General features: G+C 34.6%; 1 protein-coding gene across 2 annotated transcripts in view; it reads left to right on the top strand.

Annotated features, from left to right (window-relative positions):
- LOC113500310 (myotubularin-related protein 5) overlaps window positions 1-23,159 on the top strand; it is an 85,825-nt gene that overhangs the window by 9,489 nt on the left and 53,177 nt on the right. For both annotated transcript variants that reach the window (XM_026881056.1, XM_026881055.1), the window contains exons 2-3: window positions 9,605-9,690; window positions 13,932-14,087. In XM_026881056.1, coding sequence (XP_026736857.1) covers window positions 9,605-9,690; window positions 13,932-14,087 — 242 coding nt within the window. The remainder of the gene's footprint in view (window positions 1-9,604; window positions 9,691-13,931; window positions 14,088-23,159) is intronic.

Genomic DNA, 23,159 nt, shown 5'->3' with positions numbered 1-23,159 from the left:
TTTTATTATTTTGAGCGTGCTCAAGTCTATTTTTCTTTCAAAATCAACCGATTTCCAGGCACTTTTAAAAAGTTACAGTATTGACCCTAGGTGCTGTTTCTCTGTGGAGAAATATCGGAAAAATCTCAGGCGAGGTCACTACGTTCGTATTCAAGAGTAAAATAATCGCAAAAAATTCCGCCTCTACGTTCCACATGAAAATGAGAAAGACAGGTTAACACTTAAGGGTTACGAATACGGCTGATAGGGTTCAAAATAAGGATAAACCATACAACCTGTTAAGAGCCCAGGTCAGAGACGGTCAGTCATTTTAGGGAGCTTTTCAAGCCAAGGAATCCACTTTAAAGCCTCAAGCGATCACCAGCCAAGGCTGACTCCTGGAGTATTTTAGTTCGCATACCTTTCATTCAAATTCTGACACAATCCTTCACATGTTGTTAAATTAACGATACGATAATTGCCATTAATTTGCGTATTTTGATTGTGAAGGCCATTACCATTGAAATTGTGGGTCAATAGTTATTTGGTTATGACATGCTATGTGCTAACTTTTGACTGTCTAATGTTAGCTGATCAGAGAAAGAGAAATTATGTTTAATCATAATTAGCATTGAGAATCCTTTTTTATTATTGTATAATTCATGCTTCCTGCTTAGATTAAGAAGAGTTTGATTTATGATTACTAACCATTGGCCCATTCTTGTTTACCGCAGATTAAAAGCCTCCCTTTCCTCCATTCATTCATCTTGGCCTAAGGTCAGTTTTGTCAGAATGAATCGAGCTTGCCCTGCCTACGTTTGGTAATAGAAGTAAATCATATACGCTTGGTGAACCCAGGTCCCTTATTATATAGGAAATATTTGTGTTAGTTAGCTTCACGATTTCATATTCCAAGTCCGTAACCTCGTTTTCTTTCCCAAATACTTAAGCTAAAAACTTGTGTATCTCTTACTTTGCAGAAAACATATCTAACATAACATTAAACAAAAATAAACACACGTTTACCAACGCATCTAGTTGAAATACAAGGCGTTAATATAATAATTACCCATTGCTTTACAATAACAGAAACTTATAACTAGCGATCGAACGGGAGCCAGTCGTACCTCATTTGTAACGGGATTTGATATACACTTACTACGGTTTGGTGTAAGCAAAAATGCTCGAAAGGACCGTCTATTTGTAAGGTGCAAGTGAGCACACAGTTCTTTTGAACTGTGGAATGGGAACTTTTTGTATTATAAACTTTTTTTCAACCTTCAACTCAAACTTTGCTACTTATTAATTTCGATATTTTTCTGTATGGAAAGTGTTCTCATAAAAACATTCATAACTAAGGAAAATACACAATTAGGTGCATATATCAGATTCCATACTTGGCTGTGCTCAGATTTCAGATTTTATGAAAGCTTGAATACAATTTGCAAGCGTGTACATAACAGTAAACGCTTACAAAACATCTACAGGATAAAAAAAGTACTCCCAACTGTGTTTCCTACATAACCGTACGATTCTATAATCATTGGAATTTCACCGGACCGTTTCCCACGTTTCCGGTAACGAGCTTAGACACGAAATAGCAAAACCTGCAAGTGAATAGTAATATCACGTTTGCATTGCATAACTGGAAACCACCTCTTGAAGTCAGTTGTGGAAAAGAGATGCTGTATTACATCGTGTAATGCACAGTCTCGCTCACACTATAGCAATAGTGTTTCTTTAAGAGGTGGTGGAAGGCCTCCTAGAAGGCTAACTAGTCACTTTCGTGTTAGAGGCCGCGGGGCCGGTTCTATTCGTCGTGAATACTGTATGCATCTCTAGAGTGCGCATTTGTGTTGAACGTACTCTCTTGTATGTGAGGAAATCCCACAGGGACCTTACGTTGAGATGTAAGGTACTGGAGTATGGTACAAGGTATTTTATTTTGTTCCGAAGTATAGGATATTTTTATGTCCTGTTGAATCATTTTTATGGATTAAACATATCATAGTCAACGTATGATCAATCTTTCAGCATGTGACTTGAATATTTGTTCAAATTCCCATGACAAGAATTAGGTAACGAAAAGAAATAAGCTAAGTAATAAATTAAGCAAAAAGATAAATAAGCTACCTAATTCATAAGAAATCTCCACCAACCTTCGTGCGACGTACTCCTGTCACGTGCAACTTTTTCTTATTAAGAATGTATGTTGTGGTTTTTGATGTAGATAATAATCAAAGGATAGCCTTCTTTCAACAAAAATGATAATAAATTCAAGTAATAATACAAATAAAAAGAACGTCTTTCCAAAAAAATAAATTCCAAACTTCTATTCTTCAAAAGATAAGTAAGTAATCTTTATAATGCCCAAGGATACCACTAAAACCTTTTTGCGCTAAATCTTGTCGTTAACTCGTGTGTAATCACACAAAGCGCCTTCGGCTGAACAGTTTTTGTCCTTTTCCGAATACAATTGTAACAATGTTCAGTGGAGCGGTTTGGATAAAAAAAAGTTATATCTTGTAATCCATGAGTAATAGTAAATTGTGTAGCGATTGTATTTGTGACGTCAAATGTTGAAATTGTGCATTGTTTATGTTTAGTATTATTTAATACGATTACTTATTTGTTATCGGTTTTGTTCTTTATGTTTTTGAGTTAGCCACTTTACTACCCATGCATAGGGTACAAAACTGCCTTTAAGAATTTTTGGATCTGAATTGGAAAAAGGTTTTCTTCCTTGCTTATGCTACCTGCATAAAATCTGACCTGTGCAAGAAATAACTTCCAACTTTAGAAAAGTTGTTTTACTATTGAAACTTAAAACACAGATATGTAGATAAAATGTCGTGTTGTGCGATATACGTTCTATAGTATTCTACACGTTTACTATATAGCTTTATCATTAACATTTGAAAGTAACGTAACAAAACAGCACCTGTTGTGCCTTGAACTCTTGCGTTCTATCAATCGAGTTGACTATGTGTTTAGCGAAGGGCTCTCGAGCAATTCGTTCTTTTATTTCCATAAATGACGCCCGCATAGAGGAATTTATTAATCCTTATGTCGCAGGGGGTATCACAAACATTCAAGTTACATGCACTTAGACACCCAGACTCAGGACAATCATTCGAGGACCATACAAATACATACGTCGTACGCGAGGATTCTCGCCTCAATCGTCACATATCGCCCTCAGTAGGTTTGGTGTGGTAGCCTGTAGTACTCAGTCCTATCTGCAGCTATCCGTGCAGTCAGTCATTCACAATAACACCAATACAATAACAAGTAGCTCAAGACATTTCCAAATATTAAATGAATCTAATGACTGTGCGATAGCCGAGTGGTAAAGGTCACCATGCCAAACCCACTGTGCGTGATGTGTCGCGGGCTCGATCCCCGCGTGGGACTAGCATTTTGTGTGATCCATAAACGCTTGTTCTTAGTCTGGGTGACTTTGTGTCAAATCGGATGTCGATTGCAACTACACTTCTTTCGACCTTAAATATTGTGTAATCAAGAATTATACCAATAAAAATGTATGTTTACGATTAGGAAGAAGTTTTAATAAATTAACTTTTGTTACATGATGTAACAGTAATGTTGTTGATACAACATTTAATATTGTTTATATTTGGACGTTGTTAAGAGTCATTGATTTTCTGAATGTCTATTTGTTCGCTAATTCGGATTTTATCATTAATCGTCGACTTAATTATGTCAGTAAGTTCCACTAATTAGGTCTCGGTATCAACGAAAAGATTACGACGTAAAGATGCTTGAAATTTTAATTTAAGAGAGATTATTAAAGATTGATAAAAGTGGTTATTAAAAATAATCAACCGACCTGCTGTTAAATTATTATTTGCTTAACAAAAACAACATCAAAACTTGCCTAACCTTTTTTGATTTTAATAAAAATTATAAAACAATTTCTTCCCCAATTATCTGAAAACAAATCAGTACGTCAATTTATTTCTTTATTCTATCATTATTGCATATTTCGAAAAAAAAGGAAGAGTTATTCCCGCCCAATATCAGCTTAATATAGAAAAAATAAACTGGTACAGCCATCAATTTCATCGATGACATTTTTTGTTCCGTGTTTGATAACTTCTAAACCAGTGAACCGCATTGATTCATTGCCTCCCGATATGACATCACAATTTGCAGTTAAGGTCTGGTGACGTAATGTATTCATAATAAGCTCACTTCGAATTCGTCTAGACACGTATGTTAATTAAGACAACAAGAAGTAACGGCCGAATTAATAGTGACAATTTCGTGTGTCCGAGTAAAGTCACATAGTTATAAAACTCACACTATGTTTTCGTGATAATGTCTTCGCAATTTTAGTTTTTCTTCAACACGTTTTTATTCGTCTCTGGCAGTCAGATAATAGTTGTCTTTTTCTTCTCGATTTGAAAGATGTGACGTCGACAATCTTTTGTCAATTCCATTGTTTTTTTTTTGTATTTACCAAATTCTATTCATATGTATTTGTTGGTTGTTTGCTCAGACTTTAGACTAAGACAATTGGTCCAAGGTTAAAGTATAATTTTAATCTACGTTTTGTAGTAAGACGATGGTAACTTAGAAAACTCCATGGTACTTAAGCATGAGGTATTCTATCAATATGACAAGTAATCGATATGGAAACACTCGCTGTGTCCTGACCATTGCTCCTTAAGTAGGACGATGGGTTACAATTCTAACCTTTCCAGTTGATTTTAGTTACATGATGTTGATATGTTCATACTACAAACTCATCACCAAACTTTAGAAGTACCTAAATGAGTTACAATAACTGTTAAAACGAGCAGTGATATCATCGCACCACAACTCAATTTAGCACTGATTAATAAACGTGCGTTTTGTACAAACGCTTTAATATCCAGTGTTGCAAACAATGTTTAGCAAAATGTGACCCGCAAAAAATTCGAAGCTACCACTTTCAGAATACATAACAAGTTATAGTAACTGTCAGATGTTTTGTACGAATCGCATTTTGTAAATGATACGTAACAAGTTACATAAAAGGCGAAACGGTAGCAAAAAATGCCTCGAAACTACGGTTGGTAATATAGTTAAATAATTTGAAAACCGTCGCTCGGTACGTGACTCCCATTATGCATGATGTCCCCGAACAGCCGCGCTTCCAATGAATGCCTAATGGACACCAGCTTTTACATAAGAACTCCGTTTATTTTTAATGTTTGGTCGATACTTCAATTGGGTTAGGAATGTTTAGTTTGTGATTTTAGTTGCTTGTAACTATCCCTGGTAGGAACAAATCGATTCGTTGTTGCTATGGAAACAAGAATTTGATTTGATGTATTTTATTCTTGGATGTTTCAAGTTTTAGCTGTGCCCCTGTCCAAAATAGCTAATATCATTTTCTGCTCTCCAAATAGTCTAAAGGCTTCATAGTATCCAGTACCACTTGAATATTCCTTACCGGTTGGTGTAACCGACAGGTTTATATTTTTCATGTAAATTGCCACGACCGGACGGAAACCTGAAAATATACAATGTTTTATTCATAAGTTCGGAATCTCGAATGACCTGCTAAATGCCACTTAAATATTACAACGGGAAATATTTTTGTACTACCGTCTGAATACGTTTGAAATGCTATTTCTTGGCTGTGTGGAAACGAATCGTTTTTGACGGAGTAAGGATTCTTGAAACTTTAACGGAAATGTGAAATAGATTGTGTTACTATGTTGAACGTTCTAGTTTATGTTGGACCGTTTCGTTCGGAAATATGATTTTGAAATCTTAGTTATTGGAAAAAATGTAGATTAGACTTTTATGCATGCGAGTCTAAACCATTACTTTTTGAGATGATTTTGCCTTGCGTTAAGAGTGTTGTTAAGAACCTTACTGCGTGAGCGTTGATTAACGTAAACGTGATTTGTAGCAGCATAATTAAATAACCAGTTGTTTTTTCCTCATCAATTTATTTCTGCCCTATTTTTATATTCATAATCTCCGATTTTGTTACATACGATTGCCAAATCATAGCCTTGTTCCTGAAAATGTTGTTCAGGAGTTTTTGACACCTGACTTAGGCGTGTTGCATTATTTAAATAAAGCATTTCATCCGCTTAAAACGGTCAAAGATTAGATACTTATGATGTTACTTTAAATATAAGAGGTTCATGAACATTTTTTTCAAGACTTCTCTTTTTTGCAGCAATGACGCATTCAATAGTAGGTACTTAAGCCAAAATAGACTTATAGTTAATTAAGTTAATATTTGAAAAGCGTGTTGAAAATTCTTATTCTTTAGACAGCCGGAATACCAGATCCGCTACAAAATGTAATTATTAGTAGGTGTAGATTTTATCAAATTAAATTATGTTAAAACGATATAATATACCTATATGCAAACAATATATAAAAAGTTTTTTTCTAATATGTGTCTTAGCAAGGAGATGAGGATAATTGAGAGTATAATATAAAGCTATAAATCGAGAGGGGATTAGCGGGAGTCGTTTTCTTAAAAAAAAAACATGAACTTGAGAAACCGTAAATAAAAAATAATTATTTACATGATGTTTGAAAGATACCTAAGACTCTAATAGTCACTAATCTTAATTCACGCTTTTAGCATTTCTGTTTGAAGATGTATTATTAATATTATGCACATGTATTTGGATCAACTTTATCAGTTGTCAAGTACTCATAATACAAGCTTTGCTTAGCTAGTCACTAGGTGGCGTTGTGAAATATTATAACATTATTTATGTATAAGTAAATCAAATTAAACCCATTTGCTCTACTTATGTCATACCAACTAAATCCCATCGTTATACCAGAAAGCCAGTTATGAAGAGTAATTAAAATTCTGCTGTCTACTCGTTTAAATGCGTCCTTGACCCGGTTGAGATGACTCGCTCAGGCTCCTATTTTAGTCCCATATAATGAGACATAAAAAGAACACGACCCTCAAAGCTTGTTAGGTCACGAATTTTCAACCTTAAAGTTTTTGTGGGACCTGAAAATGGATGAAATGGGTTTGTAAACCTTTATATCCTTGTTCAACATATGCCGTTTTGTAATGAAACGGAGATTTTGTGCATGTGCTTGAACTAAAAAAAATCGAATGAGTGAAAATCTACAGAGTAACCTGTTTGCAAATAATATGTAAACTTATTTGGTATTTCAGTAAGTTGACATCTCGTGCGACGTCACTTGTATACTTTTTACCAACAAGTGACGTAATTAGCCCCCAATTCCATACTTTTTACCATCTTTGATGCGTTTTGTCATCGTGTTTATTTACTGATCTAACTCTGATCAGTCTACTGGAAGGACTGTCTATTTTTTATTCAAATACCCTATTTTGGTAAATTAAGCTACATTCCTGTGTGCTTGGAATTCTTGAGAATGTTCCGAAGAGTTTTATAAATTTTTATACTTTCCATGAAAGGGGTTTTGCAATAACAAGTTCTTTTACTTGCCCTGAATTTGATCTTAACCTGCCAGACCTGCCAGTATCACAACCTCCACGCTTGGTTAAAAAACGAGTCTTTTAATGAATGTTATGATTTCTTTTATTCAAAACATTTGGTTTGAAATAATCTGTACTTTACATAGTAGTTAGACAGCGTGTGGGATAAACGCCTGTTCCAAATATTTGTCTGTAGAAGTAGCGGCAAATAAAGGACAAATCCTTCACAAAAATGGGCAAATATATTTATTTTCTTCGAAATATACATCATTACCTTTGCATGTTCAGATTAGTTTTAAAATAAAAACCAGTTTTTTTTACAAACACTTTCCATTTTCTTTAATGCGTCCTTTAAGGTTAACCTATTTTCACAAAACCTCTTATTTGACATTGCCGGTGTATTGACATTTTGTCATAGAAATGCAAACACGTATTGTAAGTGTGACCGTTCCACATTCATTGTCCAGACGACATACAATCGCGTGTTGATCTGCTCGACGCACAGTCGAACTAGTGATGTTACGTCCTGATAGTTTTAGGTCGATATTCTTAAAATGAAATACCAAAAAACAAATTTATGAAAAGATCTGTTTTGTTTGATATACGTATAGAAACATGTTATGTAACATTTTTTTATGGTTTTAAGCTAAGCGCATATGTTTTGGTCAGTGAACAAAATCGGGGAAAACATAGAGACACTGTTCGCATTGAAATGTATTTCATACCTAATTGCCTTTTTATACTTGGACTGGATGACGTTAAGGCAGTTTTAGAAGAGCTTTGACCATAAATTTTCTTAAAGTAATAAAAATGAAAGGTCCACCAGACTAAGCACATAATTATGTTAAGTATGTAGAGACGATTATTGTAATACAATTTAAAAGATTTCGCGATGAATTAGTGTCATCCACATTTACTCCTTTCCTAAGTATATGCACTTTGAATGTATCGACATTACAATTCCCCATCTCTCGCGCCGTCTCGGCCTCCTACTACACAATATGTGTGGCGAACCGTTAGTTTGCATAAATATAACACCGATTACATTGTTCTTGTAGGGTGCCTTGTACTACGGTAGCTATGTACCGGCTTTCTACGTGAAAGAGTTACGATTAACTTTCTTCTCTCATAATATGTAACGGTATGTTATGTGATGATATGATAGTGTTTTGTTTAATTATGGGTAATTAAAAAAAAGCGATGATATAATTGTTAGGTGTGCTGCGTTTATGAAGTATGTGGGTCGTGTTTTGTGTTTATGTGAATTTAATGAGGTTTTTAATTACTTTCTTTTCTTTTTATCTCGTTGTTGGCGAAATATTGTTGAATGTAAAAAATTTAGATAAATATCACATTAATGGATGATATTGTTTAGTTCAAAGGCGTTCAAGTCTATATTTTGTTAGTACATTTGCTGCTGGACCCATTTCAGATTAATTTGGAATGGAACTATGGAGTTGAGCTGACACCTCGGATTAATACAGACTTCTTTTGTCCAACTGCGTTAAAGAAGGGTATACAATTTAGTTATGCCCGACCTCCAAGTGGGCGAATCCTAGAAGTTAACACTAAACCAGTAACCATCCGCATGGAAAATCAACTCTTAACCTACCATTGAATAATAAAACTGCTAATAATTCCTTAATTCCGGTCATAAAACGAGACGATGTACTAAACTTCCATTATTACTCGAATGTCATACCGAACTCATCTCCGAGTTTACTATTGTTTTTATAACCCGGCTTGCTTTTAAAGGTTGAGTACAGGTAATCGAGGTAATTACAAACGTTTTATTAAACAAGGGTTTATGTATTGTGCGTAGGCTATATTTCTGTTGATATGGTTCTAAAAGTTTGTGTTGTATGTGAACTCGATGTTGGTATTAATTTATTTACTAAATCAATCTAAATAATTGAATGTTTTAATCAAATTTAAATACGATTGTTTAAAGAAATTAGGTCTTATCGAAGTATATTTGATTCTGTCAACCGACATTGGTCGGTCTGATTTATCAAATGATTTAAAAGTTTTAGTTCGCTTGAGGAAAATTAAAATGATTATAATATTTGACATACAATGATTTATTAAAATCTCTCATCCCCAATTCTATAATAGACTGCAGTGTGAACGATCACAAGCTAATATATTTTCGTATTGTTTCAGGGAGCGGTCTGAACAGCGGCGTGGTCCTTCAGCGTTTCCCCGAGATCAATTGGGAAGACACTCCCTTCCACGACGGAATAGGATGGGTGAGCACATAATTAATTAACCCTTCAATGTCAAACAATGGCTTGCTGATGGCAGTTGACTCGTATTGTTGTTTGGTCCTTGATTAAAACAGACATTTGTCTGAGCTGTTTATTGCTGATAGTTATACATTACCCTAGTGACATCCTTCTGAATGAGCCTATAGTTTGCTATTGGAAAATGCAAGTGATTATCGCATTTTAAGTCGCAAATTATGTTACAGTCTCGACAACTCTTTTTTAATTTCACGGCTTGGCAAAGGCCTCGTCTTTCTTGTTTCATTTTCTTTTTAATTTCCGATAGATATAAATAACCATAATTTCCTAAATCATTTCCTGTCTTTAACGTAATATTGACATTGTTATCATATAGTGCACTATACTCCCGTAATGTTACACAATACATCTGAGAACCGTGTGAAGAGAACTAAACAAACAAACAGTATATTAATTGTAACATTGACATTATACGATGGATGAATACGCAACAATCAACCTTATGTTTTTAACTATAAGGTATATATATTGTTGTTGTGTACATTTGATCATAATTATAAATTCTTTTACAAAACTAAGAACAATTGTTTATGTTTTAAAATAAATTGATGGATAAAGGATAATTATATTCTGCACTGCGGGACTTGTAATTCATGTATTGTACGTATATTAGATTTTTTATTAATTTTCATTTAAGAAATATTTTTACATCTGTCTAAACTCTAATTGAATGAACTCGCAAAAAAAGCTAGAACATTTTAACCAACTAAAATTTAAACATGTAAATCAGCTTCCAACATTTAAATTTACAAGAGGAAATAACAAGAGCGCCAGATCGGAACGACTTTATTTATATCCGCTGAAAGTTTTCAAAGAAACTCAATGCGCTGAGGTTCAAATGGTTAGTTTTTATTAAATACAGTGTAAAATACAATGTTATTAAACTTTGACTGGAATTTGTCTCTAATGTGATAAACACTGAATCCAGTGGCAACCAACCGTAACATAACCGAAAAAGAAAATGACGAGAAATTTATTCCTCGGCTCGCAACTGAATTAGGGATTATTGAAGTGATAAGGGTTTCACAAGTATTCAAGTCACATGCACAGAAATACCTAGACTCAGGACAAACATTCGTGGACTACACTTATATTATTCATGGACTATAACAAACAAACTAACAAACACTTAACGTTTATCCTACGCATCCTATTCCTTGAAGTAAACATATGGCAAACAAATTTTATTTTGAACATACTCGTAATAGTCCTAAGCAAACCGCGACAAAAACCATTCACAACAGTTTTATTAACGGCTTCAGGGCTGAACGTTAATAGAATTATGAAATAGATGTCTAAACTGTTCGTACGAAAAGTGATATTTTCCTAATAAAGTAACAAGAATGTTTCCAATTATATTAGAAACATAAACCGGTTTATTAATTTAGTTGTAGAAATATTATCGTCACGTAGCATTTAGCAATAATTCAAGGACGTCTCTTATCGCATATCGTATATATCGGGTTTTAATGGAACTATTATATGTTTTTACTTTACTAACTGTTGCTCGCGGCTTCGCCCGCCTGGGTGTCAGTTTTAACTGCAAAAACATGATCTCCTTAAACGGAAGGAATAAAGGGCTTCAAGCTCTGTACCGATTTTGATCGAAATCTGTTCAGCCGATTGGGAGTGATGAGGACGAAAATAAAACCCGAACACATACAAACATTCAATAATTTATAATATTAGAGTGATTTATGTCTAAGGCAGTTTTTATGGTTATTAAAATCACCATTATAACAATATTGATGCCACTTCGGAATACAGACATTTTCCATATAGCAAAGGAAATATTTGCAGACCAGTTACATCGGCTACCGGTATGCGGTAGTGATATTAAGAAAGTACATATACCTTTAAAAAAATCACATTGTTACTAGCTTGAGTACGAACTGGGGAACAGCAGAAAGTGAAATAAAAATAACATTAATAACAACCAACTTCCACATCCATCGCCGTAAATAGCGGAGTGCATTACGGCCAAATGTAAGTGGAGGAGTAACGAGCGACGAAGGCACAAAGGAACAGTTGCCAGCCACTCGCAATTGTTAGAGCTTTTACCAAGAAAAAACCCTTTTCGCAAAACACTTTATTGGATTCAATTCTAGTCGTAGAACTAGTAAAAATACGGACAAAAGTAAAAATGTTCTGGACGTTTCTGAACGAGGATTGGGAAAGGTTCTTAAGGTTCTATTTTTGTATTTATTCTTCAGTTGCGGGTTTCGTAGTCTATTATTAGTACTGTAAATACATTTGAAGTTATTTACTTGTTATAAAATAGGGATGATGGCATTTTTTTTTCAATATCCCTCTTGTAGTTCTATGCATAGTAATGGTAGGCATATTTTCTTTTTTCGCTTAAAAAGAAATTGTTCAAATTACAGTGAATGAAACTTACTCTTGACGTCACGATTGTGAATAAATTTTATGAAATAGTTATGTCACAAGCCTCAAGCAAAATCCCAAGCTTTTTAACTTTGAAGCATATTTCAAGTTTTACACTCATTCATCAACCCTGTTCTGTGTGGTGAACAGTTCCATGTAAAATTTTAACAATTCTGACTGTATGTCAGTGTTTGTATACCATTTGCAGTCGATTATGTCTAACCTACTTATACATTCTTAGAATGTATTCAAATTGCTTCGATCAATCGATTAATCATTATTCGAATCGATTACATTACAATGTAGAACCATCTGCATTTAATAGTAGTTCCGGGAAGATTCGCAAACCAACTTGTCTAATATATAGAAATGAGCAAAGTTCATTGGTATCCAAAATGGTAAACTCTTTAAACTTCGATCGACTAAGATCAAATTTGGAGTAGTCTCTTTGAGAGAATTTCTTAGAATTTAAGCTGATTGGTCAGTTGTTTGTAAACTACTGAAGATGAAAGATAGCTTTACTCTTTGTAATTATTTTGGACGAATGTGATTAAAAACTCTCTATTCGTCTGTTGTTGTGGCACTTCCAGAGTAAATTCAATCGTTTGGATAGATAGGTTAGGTAAAAAGACAAGAAAACTCCGAAACAATGACTTAACTAATATGTTTGAATGAGCAAAATTAATTGTTAGCCAAAATGGCGGTTCCCTTTAAACTTCTTTTGTCAAACTTTGATTGAAGTTCGAAACTCAAGAAAAGAGAATTTTCTTAAATTCAACCCATTTCTCACTAGCTCGTGGAATGATGTAGATGCAAGATATATTTGCATTATTTTCTCGAAAGTATTCAGAACGAATGTGATTGAACACTCGCAATTCGTGTTTGTTGTTCACGACCTAGAATTTGTCATTGTTATAAATAAGCTGCGAGTAACGAGACTTAGTGACTGTCAGAAAAATCTAGACGACGCTAATGTTTAAGAATTGCACAATCATGTATCCACATTTACGTTATTGTCAAGACGCAGAATGGACATATAACAAGAGATCTTCTATTCATGAGCTATAACTATAGCATGAATTAGTTTCTTAGATACTATGCCTATAACAGGGGCAATAGTTTAAGGATGTAAATAAAAACTTTGAATGGTCATAACGACTCAATTTCCAATTGTATTTTGTGCATATTAATCCTAGTCTTGAGTTTCTGTAAACAATTTTTCGTCGTATCCTGCATTTTCAAATAGTAAGCTTTACAAAGCCTTTTCTATAGCACTATCCACTCGCCGAACTCTACTGGTACAATATCTACTTTACCACTTAATCCTTTAAAGCTGTACACAAGTACTACTTGGTTATTTACCAAGGTTGAGTCTACAGTTTTGAATGTGAAGCCGCTGTAACGGACAATTTAACGTTGACAATAGATCGTGGAACTTGGTTTGAGTGTAGTTTAGATTACTCCTACGTTCTGTACTGAAGCGGTAACCCCTTATTTAGCAAAATTAAATTTATCTTGTTTTATAAAAAACGTTGTTTATCATTTCTTGATTAGGATACCTACACTGACCTACCTACATGAAAATCTTTGAATCCCTCTAACTAAAAACGTCCAATATATAGATTATCGGAAACCTCAATTGCCTCGTTAACCATTTTATACCTGATCTTAATAACTCATTCATTCCTCTATTAGAAGTGTCTCGTTTAAAGTGTTGAATGTCATGGGGACAACAAGCTGTCTTCCAAGCTTTTGTACTTCTCTACCTTAATAGTGATACTAATTAATATTTTCGTACACAGTTCTGCCAGCCGCAAGGATGGGCGCTTTCGACGGAGAGGATCGAGCCTCGGTTCTACGTGTCCGTGCTGACGGACGTGGACGCGAACCGGCACTACTGCGCCTGCCTCTGCTTCAACGAGACCATCGCCATCACGCCCACCAAGCCCGCAGACGAGGTAAGGATGACCAGCGATATAGAAAGAAATGATGCGAAGTGTAGTGTTAGATATTGACATCTAAATAATAATATATACAGAATAATCTTAATCTGGAGTGAGAGGAGGGGCGAAGAAGCTCTCAGCCTGTTGCTTTGATCCAATTTGATACAGAGGTGCCTAAAACCTGGATTAGCACGTGGCTGCTTTTGTAAGCGATAATCGATTTTCACGCAATTTTCAAGCAAAAGCTAGCATTAAATAAAACTGTTTCTTTTGATGTTCTCAATGTGATCATTATCATTATTATGACATGGTTAACAATGTCAAAGACTTAGATCTATCTGACTTCAAACATGTTATAAATAGTATGAAGCTCAATACGACAGCTGCAAACACAGTAATTCCTACACTAGGCATGTTCTTATTATACTAGAAGGGACTAGGGACTTCCTTTCTATGTACCTAATTGGCATTGACCCAATCTAAGTCCACAGTGATCGTGATATCTACTGACCGGGTGACATTGGACGCCAACGCTTCGTTTCCGTTCTGATACCGATGGCTTGGTTAAGATGAATAAACCATGTTTCATGATCTAGCGTCACGTAGGTTGTGCAATTATTCGAATGAGAATGTAAAGGTAAATACATATATAATTCGAAGGCTTTTATCTTTTCTTCAGGCAGTTGGGTTTCCTTACTATAATTAGCCTGTTTTACCTGTACTTAATCTGATCTCTGATCTCTTTTACTGATATACCGCTGTATGGCCGTATGTCACGTGCTTGTTAGGCAATTGAAATTTGACAGATGATGTTTGACTTTAGCCGTAATATTGCTTAGCCTCAAAATTCTATTTAATTGTTGGGCTTAGTGGTGACGATCAATGTCGCGAGTCCCACTGGCACGTGATGATGACTTGCGGTCACGAATTAGGTACAAATTATCGCTAAGATTCAAAACATTTATGCATGGCTTAAATAAAAGCTAAGCTATCCAAAATCTACGCTATAAAATATCCATTTCCTAATAAGATCAACTGAAAGCTCTAATAGAGTAACTTAAGTATATATAATACGATTTAACTCTTCAAAACATTCATACTATCCATAAAGTATTCGTGCTAGTAGTTGACGGGTGCATTCAGTTCACCATTGCTTTCTTTGAATGTTGGTCTCGGTTTATTTTTATGGTGCGTTTCCTGCGTTTGTTATGTTCTGTTTGAAGCTGTAATTTATACAGTGACAGTTTTAGTAGTTCTGCTGTTTGCTTGATTGCTACTTAATGTGGTTTATGTACTCTTGGGCGGTTCGGTTCCCTCAGGCGGTTCAGTGAATTGATTGAGATTAATTTGGCTAGTTTTGTATTTTCACGGTATTTTTTTAGACATAATGTTAGCACATTTAGGAAAAATATTCTCGTTACGTATAATTTGATTCCTGAGACTGAAATTCCTAAATGTTGAAACGTAAAGAAGAGAAAACCTCAGTAATTACACGTAAGCAAATACTACAGAGGCGTTGATACAAAACAGCGGTGTCAACGGTATTGGGTTACGTTTGACGTGTTGCGGTTAACCAAACACTACCTTTAAGGTCGTGTCTAGTACTTAGATACGTTAGGTAATAGGAAACACGATAGTAACCACGCCATTATTTTACACCTACTAAGGATTAATATTATTTTCTTTCCGGCGTTGGGAAAGTTTTCGACAACGGAGCCTAGGGTTTGTCGTTAAATAAGAAGTGACGAAATGTATGCGTTTCAAAAAATATGGGTACACAATGTGCTTTAATGATATTTATTTAATCCATGTTAAGAACAAAATAATTGGCTTTATCTGATGAGATTACTAGCCGATCATAAAGCAGTTGAAAAAAATGACTGAAACTATTATATTTAAAAACTGTGTCAACACGTGGCATTTCTATCTGAGAAAAAATGACATCAGTTTTAACTGAAGAAAGTACAAATCAAACATAATTATTGTTAATAACGACTGTTAACGTAACCGGACACAATTCACTTACATTGAATAAACGTTTAACCATTTAGGTCAAAGATTTATGAACTAGACGAAGTGGTTTCGAATGCAATAACTTAGGCTATAGCTAGTAGGAATGTTTGGGGCAGGTAAATTGGCAGGTGTATTAATATTGCTTCAATTCTGCGCCGTGGGTTGGGCCCAGTCTGTTTGTATTGGACTCTGATATCAAAGTTGGTACCGGTTTCGAATGTATCACGCACAGGTGTTTTGCTGGTTACTTTTAAAGAGCAATTGGGTTTTGAGGTTTATAGATTTTTTTTTGCGATGTAATCCCAAATTCTTTGTGTTTGCCGTTTTTAGCAAAGATGTTTTGTGCGTTCAGTTGCAAGTTGGTTTATAGTATTGAAACCGTTTTCATTATGCGCTGTTTTCTTTAAAACGTGTTATTTTGTTTTCTCAAACTGCAATATACTTACCGAAGCTGCCCGAAACCAGAAAATCACTGACTTTCTACGACAATTAGTCTCAAAAGAATCTACAAAAAAAATTCATCGTACAATTCAAGCCAATGTTGCTTATGATAACGACCCTAATTGCTTCTCCGGTACGCACATTGCATTATCGACCTTGGCATTCCTGACATAAGAGCTAATTTTAGTGGTTTTATCATTAATGACGGCATCGTGGCTCCCATTCTCGTCACGCCGCCGTCCACGACGGGCAATCTGTCGGCGAATGGGCCTGCTGACTGGTGACGTCACTCATCTTTTATGTCTAGTCTGTCTTTCGCTTTCGAAGTTTCCTGAACGATGTTTACCGTTTATCTATTATTATTATTATGTTATTCTCATTTTTGCTGTCCTTATGACCGCATTTGGTTCTATATTAATGGAACAATCATTGATAATTGTGCACATTTTGTGGACCAACACATTCTCTTTATCGTAAGTGAGAATATTTAAATGATTGTAATTATGACCCGTTAAAATATTGTTTGGTTTAATAATAGTAAATTGTTTTGAGATGGTCATCAAATACCAGTTGCTCTTTCAACATCTACAAGGTCAAAACTCAAATATTCTCAAATTCTCGAAATAATAGGAAAGCAACACTATCACATCCTCATATTTGAAGTACTTATAATGAAGAGAATAATTATGCGTTATCTTAATGTGTTAAACGCAATGCAGTTACAACCTTTACAATCTCGTTATACAAATGTAACAACAGTTTTAAGACATTATTTTTCCCTATTTATTATGTTTTGTTATATTTCGTGACTAGATCCCATTTTAATACCGAAATTCTTTATATTTGTCCTTTTATCTTTTGTCCTCACGAAAGTTTTGTTCATGAAAGTTTATTATTGTTCTTGCTTCAGTGGCAGTGGCCATTTGTTTCATATGTACACGATCTTATCTATTTTGGTTTTGTTAATGTTTAATTTTTGATTATTTTATGTTACCGTCTTAGTGCCCTATTCATGTGATGACGTGATCATCATTATCATCAACGGTACACGAGGAAGTGTTTAAATCGTTTTTGTGCTTACATTATTTTTACAAATCATGAGCACAAAAAGAACCGAGTTCACATAATCAACCCATATAAGATGAACACAAATGATAATTTGAATTAGAAATGAAATATTATATGCATAGATATAAGACACTAGTAAATGTCAAAAACTTCTCTTAGCACACGATAAACTTGTCAAGACGTACATTCAGGCTAAGTCAGTTCGTACGATGCTGGCTAAGATATACACAAAGCGATACAAAGTTTAGAATACTGCAGGAAGTTCCTTTTGAAAGCCGTTGGCCTTCATCTAACAAACAGATGTGCGAAATGGATAAAATGTTACATTTAAGTGTCGGTTGTAAATGAAGAAGTGAAAGATGGACCAGATGGTTATTTAGTTTGTGAATATATGTAGCTGGAAGTGAATCGATAGATCAGGATATTCAGAATCAACGAATTAAAGAAAATGAAATGCTCAAAGATATAAAAACAAAACTTTCTTCTGGGTACACGGACAAAAAAGTAGTGGTTGACTTTTTTATGAAATAATTGTAAGGGGACATCATTAGTTTTCTTAACTTTATGTTGATTACAAATAAAACTATTATTTTAAATATATTCGCAAATCCTAGATCATAATTTATCGCGGTTTAACTACAGACATTCGGCGCCAGCTAACGGGCTTATCTCGAAACCAACACATTAGACATTAAGGATCATTCAATTGCGTTATTTATGCCTCGAACAATCGCGTTCGCCTGTCTTATTATCATAATTTATTAACCCTAAGCCGATGAGCGGGTCGTTCATCTATTTCATTCCGTACCGAGGAGTTTACTTCAACGTTCATGCACCGTTCAGGCCCGACCATAAAAAAATGACCTATAAATATAAAGCTACGGAAACCATTCGCTCATCCTCGTTGATGTTTATTAATAACTTGGAAATTATAGGGTGTGTTGTATTTTGTTTTCTTTGATAGATAACTGAAGACTTATTCGTTTTTGGTCTTTAGAGTTATGATGCCTATTGTGTTGCAAATTGTTGGATTAATGCTGCCTTATTTTCGAAATATTATGAATGCTGTTTTACGAAACTCAAAACTTTTGATAAAAAGAAGAAGAAGAAGATTTTGTACAGTTAGTTATAGCGTTCACATAACAATGGACGGTATATTACTTTTTGGTAACAAAAAAACTGCAGTAGAATCAATGCCATATCTAAAATTCAATCTGCCCCTTGTAACTTCTTATATTGTGTGACAGCACACTCGAGTCGCTAGTAAAGTTTCTTATTACGAGTCACGCACGCATGCATATGCAGGGGACGTTGGAATACTTTTTTTTCAACTACCTTCGAAGGGCGGAAGGGAATAATCAAATCGGGCAGGTGCGTGCGCTATTTGTTGGGGGAGAAACTATAAACACAATGTACAAGAGGTGTTTGTGTTCATTTATAAAGTTTCTGTTAAAGTTATTTTAATTCCGTTTTTATCTAATGAAAACGCATTTTTTCTGTGTTTTGAGGGTTCTCGATCCAAAAGGTAGAAATGCTAAAGCTCCGTCGATCTACCCGTCTGTCTATCATCAGGCTGTCTCATAAAACGTGATGGTTATTCTCTTGAAATAAAAATGAATCTTAAACAAATAAAACTAAATTTTGATCTCGCATTTGACCTGTTTCTTTTTAATATCGACATTTGATAATTCACCTTACATTTGTGCCTGCGAATCCATTTTGTTTTACGCTTGTTTCTACTATGTATGAGCAGGTTAACCCTGTGGGGTTGTAATACCAAACTCATGTCATTATTTATTAATCGGATCTAATCTAATAACCCCGTGTTGTCCCTCTGGGGGCGTTGACCTCTCTCCCTGATGGGCACACGTATGGACCAGATTCTATGTTATGTAGTGACGTATGTAATAACGCTTCATTCGTTAAGTATGTTTTTATTATTTTGTTGCTAACGGACAATAAAAAAGAAAGCATGCTGTTGAGCAGTTTATTGCGACGCCATTTTTTGCTCCTGGAGAGCCTCATACTGCTATGGAGTTCATCTGAGTGCATCTTGGTCTCTGCAACTAGAGTACCTTGGGTTGGAAGCGGTGTTCGGTGACCAGACCATTACATACTTGATTTTAAAAAGGTTCTCAAAGTCATTTAAAATAATCAACCAAATATTATTACAGAGATTGAATTTTTAGTTTCTATTTATAATTTGTTAAAGTAATTTTCGCTTCCGCGATTACAAATCTTGTTTTGAACCATCCAGAGTTTACTAGCAGTCGAAACATATACAGTGTGGCAATAAAACTGTTATATAACGAAAGTGAGATCGACGACTGAGATTATGTATTTCTAAGCTATAAACTTTATGGGGTATGTGATTGCCGCTGGTGTAAAACTCTTAGTACAGGAAAATTTAATAAACGGGGGAAATATATCTAGAGCTAATAGTAGTACTGAACAGTAGTGCTGTAGAGGTAGTTACGAATTTGATACTGAGATAAAATAATTAATTTGAATAGGGCTTTGGTAAGTCAGTTATAATTTAAACTTGTTTTTCACTGGTCCTGGATAGTTGTGTGGCCCTTATTTATTTTTTTGGAAGAAAATTTTGTTCTTGAGTTATAACTGGTCAACGATCTAAATTATTTTGTAACATCTCATACCGTACATGTGCATCGGAGTGTCCTTTGTATTTGATTGCTTTTTTGGCGACCGTCTTCCCTTGAATTACAACAAAACAATATTTTTGATAATTGGGGTGTTTTCTTTCAGTTTTTTTTTTATTCTTTCGGTCATCATTTCCCATTAAAACAAGAAGCTAATTAAGAACATATTTTCTTAGTTAACTTTTTGTTTTACACCTAATATAATCTACTAGCTGTTGCCCGCGACTTCGTCCCCGTGGGTAGAAGATATAAGTTATGATTTAGGTGTACCTGCCCCGTTTTTTTTCACATTTTCCATTACATCTTAGCTCCTATGCCTCCTATTAGTCGCAGCGTGATGGTTTATGACCTAAAGACTTCCTCGATGAAGGGTCTATTCCACTTAAAAAAGATATTTTCAATTTGGACCAATAGTTCCTGAGATTAGCGGGTTCAAACAAACAAACAAACTTCAGCTTTATATATTAGTATAGATAATATACAGCAAAGAACACATAATTCATTCAACTCATACATACTACACCATGAACCCCTGATACGTAGACGCCACCATAACGCGACCGTGCCTCGAATGCGTATCTGCTAATATTACGAACACACACGTAGACCGTAAAGATATAATGTAGTGTAACGATGAAATTTATCATTTCGGGAGCAATCGTATTTTGTTTGGAATCCAAGGGAAGTAGTATATTTCTTTGAGGGCCTACCATCATGCCTTAATAATAATTGCCGTTGTGGAAGAGTCCCGCTCTTCACCGTGTAGAGCGTTGACACGCTTCCATATAAGACTTTTCTTTTGTTGAATGTTTTTATTGGTTCATAATAATATAATAGTTATACCTATTTTAAAACGGCATGTACACCAATTACATTAACATTAGAATGAAAAGGAAAAAAAAGCAATATGAAATAGAAAAACAAACTAACAAAATGTAAGAACATGAAAATCTTAGTTATATTACAGAACTAGCCGTTGCCCGCGACTTCGTCCGCGTGGTTAGAAGATATAAGTTAGGAATTTTTGAATGGAATCCCTCGAAGATTAATAATTTTCCCTGTTTTTTTTTCACATTTTCCATTGAATCTTCGCAGCGTGGTAATATATAACCTAAAACCTTCTTCGATGAATGGTCTATTCAACACAAAAATATTTTTTTTTTTAAATTCCTGAGATTAACGCGTTCAAACAAACAAAAGAACTCTTCAGCTTTATATATTAGTATAGATAAAATATTAATAACCTAGGAGTTTCGATTTAAATGTGTGTTTCCGTTAATCTTCAAAACGAATGAAACGATTTTGATAAGATTGCATTTGCTTTCCGGCAGTAATGAGTAACTTCCAAATCAGGATGCTTTCCAAGATCTTTGAACTTGATAACATATATTAGTCCAGTAAAAGTAGTAAGTATAGTTTTGAAATAAATCTTTTTTTTGTATAGATTCCTAGAAACATTTCACTAACAGTATCGTGTTTGTTTCGTTTAACCTAAAGGCTGATTGGCTGACTTCCAACCAGTATTAAGCAAAAAATTGAGTGATGTTTCTTACGTACAATTTACCTAGTATTTTGAGTGTTACGTAAATCATTGATTTATTAAATTAATTGATAGTGCTGATTGAACTTTGACAGTTTTATTATTTAGGATTGAAAGCTAATGAGTATGTATCATTTGATTTCTAAGATATGGGATAAAGTTGTTATGATTGTGAATGTGAGTGAATGAATGATTTAACAACAAAATAATTTCTTAAATTAATATATTTGTATGGTCAGAAGAGAAAGTCAATGATATGATTATGCCACATTTTCACACTGCGTCCTTACAATGGTGTTCAGAAAGTTTTCAATAGATTCTTTTGTTTCCTAGTCACAATACTGACAACACTACGTTGTTTTGTCTTTTAAATCTTATTTTAAGTCGATACTCATGTACATTCACTGACTGTGCCTGTACCGATCATTAAAACCTCCGTCCGAAGTCTAGCTTATAGCCCAAGTTTTCTCCTATAAAACTAGTCGTTCGATAGCACTATTCGTAAATACATCCTGGCGTTTTCTTATCGCATATCATTACGCTCCTGATCTCCCTTGCCCTCGACAACAACACGCAATGGCCGGAGATACGCGTGGCTCCACCGAATCGAGCCTATTTACATAATCGTTCGAACACATCATGTTATATACATACATACGATGTAAAGCTATGTGCTATACAGTGTACGTATTTATATATTATGTATCCTGGATTTCATATTCCGACGTCACACGAGATTAGATTACGACGATACAATTGTTTCGTTTATGTTATTCATTTTTTTTGCTAAATTTTCTGTTGAATCTTTAATGTTTGAGGCTTTTTTTTGGGTGTTTTTGATATTGTAGGTTTTTATGTGAGGCTTTTAGTTGATGTAGAGCTAATCAAAGTGCTTACCACTACCTTTTAAGATAAAAGTCGTCTATGCCGTCTAGTGCGCTGTTACGCCTCCATAATTAAAATAATATTAGATATCAAAATACCTAGGGCTTAAATAGTAAATTATTATTTGCCAGGTAATTTAAAAAATGTGACACTATAATAAATACTATACCTCGTCTTTAAGTGATGAAGAAAGATGCCAATCTACGTAGTGTTTTACTCTGTCACGATTCAACAACAATTATATAACTTTTTAGTGCTCGGGGTAGAAACTCTAGTGTCACTATAAATTCATATCTCAAAGATCTCTTGAAAATAGCTCCTATGTACAAACCGCAAGATACGTAATGATGTCTTTTAACAATCATCTTTTATGTCGTCCATCCGGTATACTCCGGTATTCACATGTGTTTGTTGTGAATATACTTTAGCTGTGGATAAACACGTGTCAGCTGTGTGTTTGTATGTAGTCTGCTAAGTTAG

This window comes from Trichoplusia ni, chromosome 13 (assembly GCF_003590095.1).
Source record: "Trichoplusia ni isolate ovarian cell line Hi5 chromosome 13, tn1, whole genome shotgun sequence".
Taxonomy (NCBI): domain Eukaryota; kingdom Metazoa; phylum Arthropoda; class Insecta; order Lepidoptera; family Noctuidae; genus Trichoplusia; species Trichoplusia ni.
The sequence above is the reverse complement of the archived record's forward strand: the minus strand, read 5'-3'. Positions and strand labels throughout refer to the sequence as shown.